Source organism: Ictalurus punctatus, chromosome 14 (assembly GCF_001660625.3).
Source record: "Ictalurus punctatus breed USDA103 chromosome 14, Coco_2.0, whole genome shotgun sequence".
NCBI lineage: Eukaryota > Metazoa > Chordata > Actinopteri > Siluriformes > Ictaluridae > Ictalurus > Ictalurus punctatus.
This window is the reverse complement of record NC_030429.2, coordinates 28,812,904-28,827,322: the sequence shown is the minus strand read 5'-3', so window position 1 is coordinate 28,827,322 and position 14,419 is coordinate 28,812,904. Positions and strand designations below refer to the sequence as shown.

The following is a 14,419-nucleotide window of genomic DNA, read 5'->3' as shown; positions in this document are numbered from 1 at the left end:
TTCCTTCTGACAGTGATGATTCCAGCTTATTGTTCTAATAGTTTTTTTGTTTTTAAAAAAAAATAACTTAGTTTACTCTGTTTGCCAACCATAAAGAACTTTCTTTTACTTTCACACTATCTGTTGTTTTCCCTTGTTAACCCTGCCTTCTTTTCCTTCTCTAAATGCTTTATTATTTGGATTCTCTGCTTGTTCTTATTATAAACCTGCAATTCTACACACTGAAAAAGTGTCAAACCAGTAGATACATAGATGAATAAGTTGTGGTATTTTTTTTTGCCATTGTTAATCATGAAAGGACACTTACGAAGTTCTGAACTAACCCTCTCACATTGGCCATAAGACTGAGTTTAGTATTCTAAAGTCAGGCTCAATAAAATTTTTCCATATGTGGATAATAATTTATGGCTCTCGGTCTGGGATGCCAACAAAACAAAAAACATGCTGTTTCAAAAGCAGAGGGTAGGTTAGAACAAGGAATAAATCAGGTAGCTTTAGAAATCCTAATTATTGTATTTGTGTTTATATGAAGGGGCACGTGGAGCATTTCTGCAGAGTACTAGGGGTTTTGAATTGTGCCTAAAACTAAAACTAAAGCAGTAAGACATATCATTCTTCCCCAAAATGTTACCACAAAGTTTGAAGCAAACAGTTGTATAGAACGTCTCAGTGTGCGCTACATTACAATTTTCCTTCACTGGAACTAAGAGGCCCAAACCCGTTTCAGCATGACAGTGCTCCTGCGCACAGTGTGAGTGATGAACATGCAAACGTGTAGAAATGTCTTGACAAGGTTGGAGTGGAAGATTTTGTGTAGAAAGTTTATTCCAGAGACACTGAACAATATACAGAGTGACAGAAATCAGGGTAATGACTTGTGTTAAATGACAGGAATGCTTTTGAAAGGTTTGAATTAGGATTTATACCTTATGCTTTCCTAAAACTGTAAATTGATTCTTCATAAGGGTGCACGAAAGGGTTAAAATGTCTATGTCCAGTTGAATTGCGTTACAGAATATGCAAAATCTCAAATGCAGTGTAAGACAGAAGCAAACTGGATCTACAGGCAATATACAAGTCAAATGTGTCATAGCCTCACAGAAGGAAGGCAAATCAAACATTTGCATGAAGCAGAAGATAAAAAAACAAGCTTAAAGAAAGTCAAAATTAGTTGTGTGTGTGTGTGTGTGTGTGTGTGTGTGTGTGTGTAAGACATGTGATGTGGGCAGCCAAGAGAATCCAAATTTGATTTTTTGATACACATTTTTTGTTTTATTCATGGTCACAGATTTTGTTGGTACTTAAAATAAATAATTTAATGATGTTGTGACTATAGATACTATCGTGAATGTGAATTCATTCATCTCCAGTAAGTGTTTCGACCTTTTCAGGCTTGCTGTGGATCTGGAGCTTATCACAAGAACACTTGATGTAAGGTGGGAATGCACTATAAATGCGCCACCAGTCCATCAAATAGCACCATTTACACACACACACAGACACACACACACGCGCACACACACACACACACACACACACACACACACACACGCACGCACACAATTTCACTTCCACCTCTACTCTGCGCACTTTGCTTCCTCTGGAACTCAATTAATGGATCTTGTACAGTAGCACTACTTGTATTGTTCTCTGCTTGATGTATCGCTTTGCTTGTGTTTCCTCATTTGTAAGTCACTATGGATAAAAGCCTCTGCTAAGTGAATAAATGTAATGTAAATGTAACTCAGGCTATTTATCTTAGTCAATCTACCTATTTGCTTATTTTTGGAAGTTTGTGCTCTCAGGGCCCCATGACCACAGAGAAAGAGAGAGAGAAAGAGAGAGAGAGAGAGAGAGAGAGAGAGAGAGAGAGAGAGAGAGAGAGAGAGAGAGAGAGAGAGAGAGAGAGAGAGATCTGAGCAGCACAGAACCGTGTGTGTGCACTAAAATATAATCACTGAAAAGCTAAAGTAATAATGGTTAAGTAAATAAAAATCCCCTTTTGAGTTGTTAAGCCTGTCTCTGCTTCCTCATTTCACTCCAAACCAAAACGGGAATTGTTATAATGACTTTTCTGAACATAACTGTAAAAATAAAACAGCCCTCAAATGCTGCGACTACTGTTTAAACAACATGCAGGGTTTCTGTGACTGTACAAAGTATGTGATTCAAGGTACGTTCAGTTTCTGATTGCATCTAGCCTTAACATTCTAACACAGCATCATTTCACACTGTACATGTTTGGCACTGCAATGCGGGGTTAACACAGCAAAAGTGGTGCTAACCTTGCTTTGGAACAGGGTTTCATAACCCTGGGCAAAAAGCGGTGCTAACCCAGCTTCTAACTTACAAGTGTGAAATGTTCCTCTAGCCAGGGTAAAAAGTGGGGTTTAGAATGTGATAACCAGTCAAGCGCAGTGAGAAAAGCACTCATGTGCTCAGTGACTTAATTATGTATACTGTGATTTTCTCTCTCTCCAAGACCCAGAAAAGAGTGAAAGAGTGAAGAAAGAGTTTATTCTGTAATATCATATATTTTACATGCCAACGATGCTGACAGAATGTGCTCAGTGGTGTAGTGACAGTGACAGAAATGTGTTATACGTGTTTGCATTTCAGTTCAGTGTTGTGTGTGTAGCGTGTTTAACAGTGGACGTTGTCCCAGAGCAGCGGTACAGAAAATATCAGTTCAGGATATAGATGTTAAATGTATGAATTTATCTCTAATGAGCAGCCTGTATGCACAGAGAAGTCTCCATTTACATCTATTCTCTGATAACGATCTGAGCCAGCAGAGGGCTGTTCCCTTTATTTAAATTTCTGTTCATGTTTTCAGCGGCACCAAGATAAGGTTCATCAGAGGAAGATGCTTTGTTGCTCTGCTCCAAAATCAGATAGCAAGTTATTAAGGTTCATGTAGGACACAAAAATGGTGAAAGAGAAACTCATATTATAAGATACAACAATATAAATTTCTTTTTGTCAATCTCAACCACACTTTCTCACAGACAGTAAAATTGTCCAACTTAAAAGATATTATGATAGTTGGAAACTACAGTATCTGCTATTCCCGATACTATCTCCTATCAGGTAATGTTAAATCAGCACGATGCATTTCACTCAGGGTCTGGAGCCCAAACGTCCTTTTAGAAAAGCCCCAGTTGATATGATAACATCTGGAGGAGTTTTGCAGTTGAGAGCTTGAAGTGAGTGTAAAACCCCAGAAGAAGAAATGTGCTGTAAAGTAGAAATATCATGCGTGGGAAGTTACAGGTTTATTAAAAGAAGAGTGATGGTAGTGTCCAGGTGCTGTCTGGGAGAAAAGGTGGCACTCCACAGGGACACATGAACCCATTTTAGGGGAAATTATATTTATTTATATCCTACAGAATTTACAAAATCTCCACCCAGAATGATCTATTCTGTCTCCGTTCACTCTGCACATGCTGTATTGCTGCAATCCCCTTTTTTTTTGGTTTCTGAGTTTGCTGATATGGTCATAACTTCATGTTTTTACTACCTCTTTCATGGAAATGCCACAAACCGTTCACATGTGATTATGTGAGTGGTTATATCACCATTCACATAATGGTGATGATCACATGACATGTGAAAAACACATGGATCAGTGCCAGATTGTGGCTTTTTAAATCGAGGGAGTGCAGGTGGGTGTGTTACTGAAGTAGCTGTGTGTGTTCTGTTTCATCTGCTGGTCTGTCCTCCTGTTTAATTCTCTTCTTATAAGTAAGAACATTAAAAGACTTTTCCAAAATCAGGTTGACAAAATTAGGAAGGGTCTGGTCTGGGTGGGGCTGAAAATGATGTGTTAACAAACAGCACAATATTGCAGTGAGATATTTGATCATTTGCTAAATTGAAATGAACATGACTGACATCTCAGACTTAAACATATCAGCTCCGGTCAGACTCTCAGAGCGCTCAGAGCTGCAGCAGACACTCAGAAACTGAATCCAGAGCAGTTTAACTCAACTACTATAGCTTGGAATTTCATTATTGTAACTGGTAAATATTGTTAATGAACTCTAAGTATAAAATCACGCTTGATTATTTGCATTTATTTCCTAATTTTTTAAGGTCTAGCTGCCCTTTTGTAGTTGCCTTAAATACTGTACATTTTCTTTAACACACTGCAAAATAACAAATGCCAGTATGTGGAATTAGTGTCTAATAAAACAGACATTCAGAACAAAAATATGGCACAACAAAATGTTAAACTGCAGTTTTCCACAATATACAACCCTAAATCCAAAAAAGTTGGGACACTTTGTAAATTAAGAAGTTTTGGATGGATTGCAGAAGAAGAAGCCCAATCAAGTGGAATACTAAATGTAGCAATGAGCCCTATAGTACCAGCGTCACCTATTTCACCTTGGCTATTCCCTTTACCATTAGTAGATCTTAATCTGCAAGAAATGATTAATGATAAAAATAGAGTAATAGCAAATGATGCACTGGTTAAACAGTATTTATAGGAAAAGTACTACTCAATGCTTCCAATTTTCACTGATGATTCTAAAGATCCTGAAACAGGCCAAGCTTCAGCAGCTGTACATTCCACATTTTCAAATTAAAATTAGTAAAAGAGTATCTGACCAAGTAAAAAAAACGATGGACATATGACTGGGGATTTAAGATCTCAGTAAATCTTATTACATGCTCTTTACCTGAAAGAGAAAGTTAGAAAATATACAGCTTAAACGGTATGGTCAAAGTATGGAGAGGTTAACAAAGTTCAAATATTTAGAAATAAGGTTTGATGAGAAATGCTTATGGAGGACACAGGTTAAACAGATTGAAACTAAAAGTAATAAAGTATTAAAGCTTATGAGATCAGCTTTGAGGTGAAGATAAACAGTCACTACTGGCTATATATATATATATATATATATATATATATATATATATATATATATATATATATATATATATATATATATATATATATATATATATATACACTGTCACTACTGGCTATATAGATATATACTGTCACTACTGGCTATATAGATACTGGCCATATGGTATATGGGTCAACAGCCAAGAGTGTCCTGGAAAAACTAGACAGAATACAGTTCAGAGTTCTTAGACTTAGTATTGGTACTATTAAAACAACTCCTACTAATGCGTTACTTGTAGAAATTGAAGAACTACCATTATACCTAACACGATTAAAGCTGTCACTGACATGTTGGGCTAAGCTAAAAGGGTCTGGGAAAGTACAACCTGCCACAGAGGTCTTATATGATTGCTGGGGGAATTCGCATCAGTGAATAGGTAAAGGATCCATTTGGAATATTAATACAGTAGGGGAAGAACATGGTCTAAAGAGACTCGAGTATGGTCCAAACGTAGTATGGTGTAATGTCCCTCCATGGATATTTCAAACTCCCAATGTTGACCTGAAACTTTTAGAGCTAAAGAAAGAATGGCCTGAAAATATTGGATATTTGGTTCATGAATATATTAAGTGGAACTACTACCAATATATACCAATATTCCCTGATGGATCTAAAGATTAAAGGAATGATCATGTAGGGGTAGGAGTGTACACACCAGAGTTTGATGTAACCATATGCAAAAGAATCAATGATAAATTATCCGTATTTACAGCTGAAGTAGTAGCCATAATTTTAGGGTTGCAATGGATAGAAGAAAAAAGACCTGAAAGAATAATAATTTGTTCTGACTCTGTTGCAGCTCTCAATAGCTTGAACTCAACTGAAACAATAAGAGATGATTTATTGAAAGAAATATCCATGATAATTGAGCTCCAGCTCATATTGATGTGGAGGGCAACGAGAAAGCAGATTTGACTGCAAATAATGTGCTGAAATTAAAGGACGAGGAAATAATGAAAGTCCCCTTTAGTAAAGTTGAGGCCAAATCATTAATAAAAACGGCAGTGAGAGAATCATGGCAGAAAAAGTGGGACACAGATAGCAAAGGGAGACACTATTATAATATTCAGAATTCGATTACTGTCAAGGCTTTTAAAGGAAAATGCAGAAGAGAAGAAGTGATTATATCAAGATTAAGACTTGGACATACCAGCCTAAAATCAACCCTGTTATTAATGGGAAAATGCGTATCAGGTAAATGTGATGCCTGTAATGTTCCAGAAAATGTGGTGTAATCATAATGAGGTGTAAAAAATATAATTCAGGAAGGAGCAACTTGGGAGAGAAGATGACTTGGAACAGGAATGGAGTTTGAAGGGGATTTTGGGAATGGTATGAGAAAATGTGGGAATGTAGTAAGGCTCTCCTTCATTTTCATTTTATTTTATTTTTTCTATTAGGCACATGAAGCCCTGAAGCTGCACACCCCGCTAGGTGGCGGTATGCACCTGAAAACCCAGCGAGAGAAGAATCACAGCCAGAGCTCAGGTGTATTGGTATACAGGTGAGCGACTCGGTCAGACCGGAACAGCGCCGCAGTCACGTCTTTGAGAGAGACCTGTTTACACCGAGGAACCAAAACACTCCTGAACACTGTAAGAATCGGCTCTATATTTTGTTAAACATGGTTTATAAGGTTGAAAGTGGCATTATTTATTCAGAGGTAAACTCAGGTGTTTGACTGGTAAAGTTTCACAGTCGGATTTTTCTGTCTTCAACAGCTTTCTCTTTGTGGGCTGAGAAAGGTTAAAACATGTAAGTTATTTTTTTATTCACAGCCAAACCAATCAGCTACGAGTTATTATTTATTTCTGTAATTGATGCAGTTTTCCTATAAACCAGCCGCTGTCCTTAAAATCACTGTTAATCTGCTTTTACACACTCAGCGATAATAACACTGAAAGATACGGAATTAAATTTGTGCCAGAAGTATTGAACTACTACAGAATAGTGATGTTTATGAACGATTCGTTCATTTTTTGACCGCGCATGCGCAGCAGCATCCCCATAGGTTCTGTACAGAAACTATTAGTTCACGTGACGAGTTTTCCGGTTCGAGTCGTTGTTCCGGTGGCCGCCATAGAGCAGCGTTTCCCAACGTTTTTTAGTCACGGCACCCTTTGAAAATGCTAAAAAAAAAAAAAAAAATTAAAAAATATGTGGCACCCTACACAAACACTAATGGTAGACACAGGCCCTGCACCCGCAGCGTACTGAAGAGGGGCGATGACGTAACGCAAAGTATTCCCAACTAGAAACCCTGCAGCCCAGGGTTTGTGTTGTGTCGAAATGCCCTACATCCTACCACAGCACAAATTTATAGTCTGGTCTGTTGGTCTGTGCTACCGGAAGTACAGTGACAAGAATATACAACCCGTATCTCATGGACCGCGGAACGCATTTGAACTTGGCCGGGCCATCATCACATTCATAATTACTGAGGGGGCGGGACTGTCCGAATGAGGGGGCGGGACGGTCCGAATGAGGGGGCGGGACGGTCCGAATGAGGGGGCGAGACGTCTGAATGAGGGGGCGGGATGGTCTGAATGAGGGGGCCCCTTCGTGCCACTGGCCCTGGCTAGACGGCGTTAAGCCTGGTTTATACTCGACGTGTCCGCAATATCGTGAGGGAGCGCGCGGCAAAAATTACGTCATCACGGAGTGGGTGCGCAAGGCCTCATTCCGCGTGCCGGTCGGCACGGTGTTTTTTTGTAACTTGCCGCGCAGCGCCGCATCCGGAAATGAATGACTTAGAGGCGACTCTTGCCGAAAGGTACGATTGTACAGGCATCTCTGTAATCCATCCATGCCGGCGCATAGAGATATCCAGATGGCACAAAATCAATGGAAATATGTTTTGTTTTGTTTTTTTAAATAGTGATTTCGATTTGCTTAGCACATACTTTGTACCTTGTCCCAGAAGGCTGTTCAGCTCCAGAAAGGAGAATGATATTCAGTGTTACTAAAAAGTGCGCCTGGGAGAATTCTAGTATAATACATTGTATGGACAATTAAAGTAATCAGACATAGACGTTTACGTGACTATTATCCTTTTTTACATTAACATTTACTGTCTTCTGCCTTTCTGCAGGGCCTCAGGGTCAGACAGTCAGAGGGTCATGGTGTTCCTCATCCTGATGTTCTGCTGTCTCGGTGAGGATTTCTAACATAAACTCTGAAATCTACGCATTTCTGATGAAGTGGTGTTTGTTCAGGTCTTGCTCATTGTGTTGTGTTAATTTTCTCTGTAGGGGTTTCTACTGCTGGGGTTTTTACTGCATTTGTTGGACAGTGTGTAGATCTGTGCTGTTTTGGGCCGCAGACCACCACCATCTCTTGTTTCAGGGGTGTGGAAGAAATTTGTGAAATAACTGGCAGTACGTTGGATAGGAAGTCGTCTTACACAGGAGAAGTTGTTCTCAAGAGCAACTGTCTACAGATTTGCAACCTCACCGAGGAGTACAGTGTCTTCTACGAGTGTTCCCAACTGATCGAGAAGAAAAAACCCCTCTGCAACCTTAGCCTCACAGTTTCCAGTAAGAGAACATCATTACTCATTTCACTATGTGGGGTGCGTAACAGCACCTGTCCGCTGCGGACGTGTTCCAATAGAACTGTCTGCATATTCCACAGTGTATTATTGTATATTCCCGGATGATTGTCCTAAAGAATCCTGTTTAAGTTGTAGGTGTGTGTTTGCTGTGCCACACAAATGTATTCACCTTTCAAACTGTGTCTCTCAGAGCCTGACGTCTTTGCTACACCGTCTCTGATCAGAGACACCGCCAGCATTGATAACACCAGCACCACCACCAACTCCACCCGTAAGTGTCAATGCAGATTTTTTACTTCAACACATTTTAAACATCAGAACAGCCCTAATGATAAGATAATGTAAACTGTGGGTGCATTTACCAAGAAGTAATTAAACAATTCATATCATTTGTTTTTGTATTTGTTGTCTTGGTCAGGGGGAGCTGAGGATGAAGAATGGAGTAAAAAGCCAGAGATCATCATCATCATCATCATCATCATCGGTGTTGTGTTATTTGCTGCTGTAGTCCTGATTCCTGTGTTATATCTGATGAGAAAACGTGAGTAGGAATACAAGTTTATTCAACATACAATAGAATATTAAATTATGAATTTTAGAGATTTCTCTCACTTACTGTGTCTGGAGACATTTCCACTGATCATCACCACAGTATACATTTGTGACTTTATACAACCCCAATTGCAAAAAAGTTGGGACGCTATAAAATGTTTAAACTGAGGAAATATAGCATTTTAAGGAAAAAATAAGGTAATTTTTAATTTTATGACCGCGACACATTTAAAAAAAAGTTGGGACGGGGCAACAAAAGGCTGGTAAAGTAAGTGTTACTAAAAAGAAACAGCTGGAGGTTAATTGTGAAAAGGTCAGTAAGATGATTGCCTCTCTAAGATACTCTTTTTATACCCAGAGTCTTTCAGAAGTAAAGATGGGCAGAGTTTCACCAATCTGCGAAAAACTGTCTACAATTTGTGGAACAATTTCAGAATAATGTTCCTCAACATAAATCTCATCATCTACAGTACATAATATCATCAACAGCTTCAGAGGGTCTGGAGAAATCTCCATGCACAAGGGACGAGGGTGGAAATCAATATTACATGACCGTGATTTTCAGGCCTTCATGCGGCACTGCATTAAAATCAGGCCTGATTCTGTAATGGAAATCACTGCATGGGCTCTGAAACACCTCCAGAACACATTGTCTGTGAACACAGTTCACCGTGCCATCCACAAACGCTGGTTAAAGCTCTATCATGCAAAGAAGAAGCCATATGTGAACATGATCCAGAAACGCTGCCGTCTTCTCTGGACCAAAGCTTATTTAAAATGGACTGAGGCAACGTGGAAAACTGTTCTGTGGTCAGACGAATCCAAATCTGAAATTCTTTTTGAAAACCATGAACACTGCATTCTCTAAACTAAAGAGGAGAGGGACCATCTGGCTTTTTATCAGCGCTCAGTTCAAATGTGTATCTGCACAGTGAAATTCTTTTCTTTACATACCCCAGCATGGCAGGAAGTTGGGGTCAGAGCACAGGGTCAGCCATGGTACAGCGCCCCTGCAGCCGAGAGGGTAAGGGCCTTGCTCAAGGGCCCAACAGTGGAAGCTTGGCAGTGTTGGGGCTTGAACCCCCGACCTTCTGATCAGTAATCCAGAGCCTTAACCACCAAGCCACCCTTGCCCCCTGTCCTGCTGCCATCAAATTCAAAATTACCTTATTTTCCCCTAAAAACCGTATATTTCCTCAGTTTAAACATTTGATATGTTTTCTATGTTCTGTTGTGAATAACATGGATTTTTAAAAAAATTGTCAATGATTGCATTCTGTCTATTTACATTTTACACAACGTCCCAACTTTTTTGGAATTGGGGTTGTATATCATGAAACATTGTCTAGTCCACACAGTGACATTACATGTGCTGCAAACAATCTTTATCAGTGGTTTGCTAACCAAATTCGTACAATTAACTTTCAGAAAGTTTTGTAAATCTATCAGAAATCTTTAGTTTGATTCACCCTCAAATATATTTACACAATTTTACTTTAAGATGTCCCCATGTCCCTAGATACACTGTTGTGGACCTTTTTAGATGGAACATCACAAATTTGCAAATCATAAAACTGCAATTTTATATTTGTCTGCACATACTTGTACTCCGTAGGTATAAACCTGGGATTTTGTCATTCCTGGAGATCAAATGGAAAGTGTGATTTACGTAAAGACATTGAGTTGGAGGAAGGACTGAGAGAGAATCCTGAGAACGGAAATGACTGTGAGTTTTGTAGCAGATTGTCTTACTACAAATTAATAATATAGCTGCAAGCAGCAATTACGGGGCCAAGCATGAAAAATGGCAAAGTGATTGATTGAACATATAATTGTTGTGCTGTTTTTTGGCCAGTTAAAATCCTCAACAGAATTATTTATAAAGTTGTAAAATTGCATTTTAACTCATGCATTAAGTGGCATTGTTCTGAAACTGTGCAGGTACACTCGAGTCATGATGGCGATGACATTTACTATGTTTGGTCTGAATATGATTGGGTGTGATAGCAAAAATGTGCTAACCACTAAGCCACTATAGGCTATATCTCCATGATGCTTTAGTGTATTCATGTTCTGAAGCTCAGGACTGAACCAGGGAGAGGCTTGAGAGGAGGGAACGAGTCTAGTCTTGGTGGGGGCTTGTTCTTCCAAAGCTTAAGAAATGGCAGTTTTAGCTGGACAGGATCTCAGTGGGACAGGAAAGTTGAGCAGAGTCAAGAATAGAAGAAGCATAAATAGAGTAAGAGAAAGATATTGGGTCAATCCCTTTCGGATTATGATAAGATATGATGTTTTTTTTGTTGGGGAATAGTGAAACTGAAGTCAGTGAGCGTATGGTCAGAGATACCAGGCTGTGAGTCAGTAACTCTAACATTGTTTAGCCCAGAGGAACAGATCAGGTCCAGTGTGTGACCAGGAGCGTGGGTGGGGAAGTTCGCGTGGCGTTTGAGGTTAAAGCAGTCCAGTATTGGCATAAGTTCCTTGGTTTTATTAGAATCAATGTCCACATGGATGTTGAAATCAGCAAGTAATATGATAGTTGAAGATGTAAGGTAGTAAGTACTTCATTAATTTCTGAGGAAAAACTCTGGAGATCAATAGATTATTATTATTATTATTATTATTATTATTATTGTTGTTATTTTAAGGAGCGGTGTTGGACCAACCACCTTAAATGCCAAATACTCAAATGATGTTATATCATGGTAATCAGTGCTAACTATTTTGATTTTGTTGCAGTAAACAACAGCATGCCCAGCACCCCTATGTTGAATCAGGGGCTTGGACAAGTAACCGTAACCCCAAGGAGTAACCAAATTGAGGTGACTGAACAGCTGTGATGGGCCGAAACCAAAAGTATTTCATCCGTGTGAAGGAGCAACACAATGATGATTCTGTTTACGTTTCTGTATGCTGTCTCTGGCTTCTGTATAGTCTAGCACACACTCTAGCCCTGTTACCTGGGTAGTGTTCACAGCTCTAGGTTTGAGCCTAACCTACTGAAAGCTTACTGAAACAAGCGAAAGTGTTGGAATTTGCTCAAATTTGTCCTGAAATGTGAATCTGACTACATTACTCTTCTTCATGGCTGCATGTCATCGTTTTTGTTCCTCATGTCTCCGGGTGTCTGCAGGTCCATGACAGAGAATGGCCTACTTAGCACATCTTGGTACATCCGCCACAACTTTGTAGTCTTTTAAATTTTGCCTCCACCTTTGAAGATAAAATGAGGACGTGGTTTTCTACGTATTAAAAGTGGGAAATCTTGCCACAGAGCTTGTTGCGTCATCGCTGTAAGAGTTTAGTAGGCATGTTTACAACTGCTGTATCAGTTGGAAATTTTGGCCAGAGTGTCCCTGATAAAAAGAAGAAGATTTGTCCTAAGACAGTGTAATTGTCTGTGCTCTCTGTTATGCAGTTTAACATCAGAGTAGGCTGCTATGAGTTATTACTCAAAATACATAACTGACACTTCTGGAAGCCCCACCCCTTTCTTCATCCCAGCTGGGATATATTTAATGTACCCTAAGGATACTTGCAGACACCCTGATGTTCATAAGCCAAAGAAACATCTTTAAAATATAGTAATATATTAAGTATTAAAATATTTTTCTTACAACATATTTATTTTTTAATATTTAATGTATAATATATTTGAGACAGCTGGTGTTTCTAAATAAAAGGCTGTATATTAAGCTTTGGGCTTGTTTCTTTTTAGATATATTTTTATTTGATGTATATACACTCACCGTACACTTTATTAGGAACACATTTACACCTGTGTATTCATGCTAATTCGCCAGTCAAGTGACAACAGCGCATAAAATCATGCAGACACTGGTCAAACTGAGGATATCTTAGGCACAGCTTTTAGGAACACTTAAAAAAAAATTTAACATTAAACTTTGTCAGAATCCAACTACCTTGTGTGCCGACATGCATGACAGAGTAGACATCCCAATGCTGTTATTTCCTCAGATTACTACACTTGTCTGTTGTACGTATAGCTGCCCACCTGCCATCCAGGAGGTCTCTGTACGTCGTAGCGTTACAGTTTCCCTTCACTGGAACTAAGAGGCCCAAACCTGTTCCAGCGTGACACACAGTGCACAAAGCAATCTCCAAGAAGAGGTGGTGTGTTACGGCTGGAAGAAGGTAGAAGATCTCAAGTGTCCTGCACAGAACCCTGACCTCAACCCCACTGAACACGTTTGAGATGAACTGGAACAACGCCTGCACCCCAGTCCTCCTGGCCTCCTCACCTGTGTTACATCTTTGTTTGGGTTGAAATGAGGACAATGGCACAAATCATCTTTTATGCAATATACTGTAGAAAATATACAGTCACTGGTATTGCTTCAGGCTGGCCCAGGCCAAAACAACAAACACCCAAAACTAACTGAGCAGAAGGAAGCTGTCTTCTGATCTCAGCATGGAAAACTCACATGTGTAAAGGCTTCCCAGATTATTATAGCAAAGCAGTCAGTTCATGTAAATATTCAGCTAAAACCCAAAGTGTATATTTTACTTACTTTACTGGCTTAAATTTGATCTTGTTTTTCAAGAGCTCACAAAACTAGAAAAAAGGAGTAATGTTTATTTAAATCGACTGCATGCTGAATTGGGGGCGTGGTCTTTAAACTCAAATGACATTTGCAGAACTTAAGTGATCACATTTTGAGTATTATTGGTGGGTTGTTTCAATATTTTGTGTTGACTTTAAGGCCTAAGGCTATTATATTATGGAATGTTTGAAAGATTAAGTGTTTCAGTAAAGTTTTCTTGGTTTCCATCACATCTCATCCACACCACAACTGCTACATATCTCTCTCTCTCTCTCTCTCTCTCTCTCTCTCTCTCTCTCTCTCTCGCGCACACACACAAATATAACAAGTGGTTTCCTGTTTCCATTTTGGTGAAGAGGATGTGAGATGCTCAGTAACAGTGTTTTGATTGTCTTAATTCCTCTCAGAGAAAAGCAAAGACACACAGGAAACTTTCTATAAACAGAAACCACATGAAGAAGAAGTGGAGAATAGTGGTAAGAAACATAAACAGCATGATTCAATTCTGTGATTAAATATACATCCATAAACAGAATTTAAATCAATCTCTCTCTCTCTCTCTCTCTCTCTCTCTCTCTCTCTCTCTCTCTCTCTCTCTCTCTCTCTCTCTCTCTCTCTCTCTCTCTCTCTCTCTCTCTCTCTCTCTCTCTCTCAGGTGCTGTGAGTGTGTGTGAAAGAGTGCTAATGTTTGGTGGTGTGGGTGTGAAGTGTGCAGTTATTGTTTTAATGTGTTGATGTTCTAAGCTGGCGTAGCTGCAGCTGACCGCAGCCTGATTCAATAAACTGCTTATGCGAGAAACTCTCTTCTGTGTCAATGTGGGGAAAAACAT

The 14,419-nt window shown here is 39.3% G+C and overlaps 1 protein-coding gene across 1 annotated transcript; it reads left to right on the top strand.

Moving 5' to 3' along the window:
- Positions 1-5,817: 5,817 nt before the first annotated feature.
- LOC108274851 (uncharacterized) lies at positions 5,818-12,719 on the top strand. The gene is made up of 8 exons (XM_017485285.3): positions 5,818-6,514; positions 6,641-6,674; positions 8,011-8,072; positions 8,171-8,455; positions 8,663-8,743; positions 8,891-9,013; positions 10,640-10,750; positions 11,764-12,719. Coding segments are annotated over exons 2-8 (765 nt in total). The 5' UTR covers positions 5,818-6,514; positions 6,641-6,672; the 3' UTR covers positions 11,865-12,719.
- Positions 12,720-14,419: the final 1,700 nt, after the last annotated feature.

Excerpts from the sequence above, each read along its gene's own strand:
- LOC108274851 (XM_017485285.3), top strand. Across the intron at positions 8,073-8,170 it reads CCTGATGTTCTGCTGTCTCG|GGGTTTCTACTGCTGGGGTT; the intron begins GTGAGGATTTCT and ends TTTTCTCTGTAG. Across the intron at positions 9,014-10,639 it reads GTTATATCTGATGAGAAAAC|GTATAAACCTGGGATTTTGT; the intron begins GTGAGTAGGAAT and ends TGTACTCCGTAG.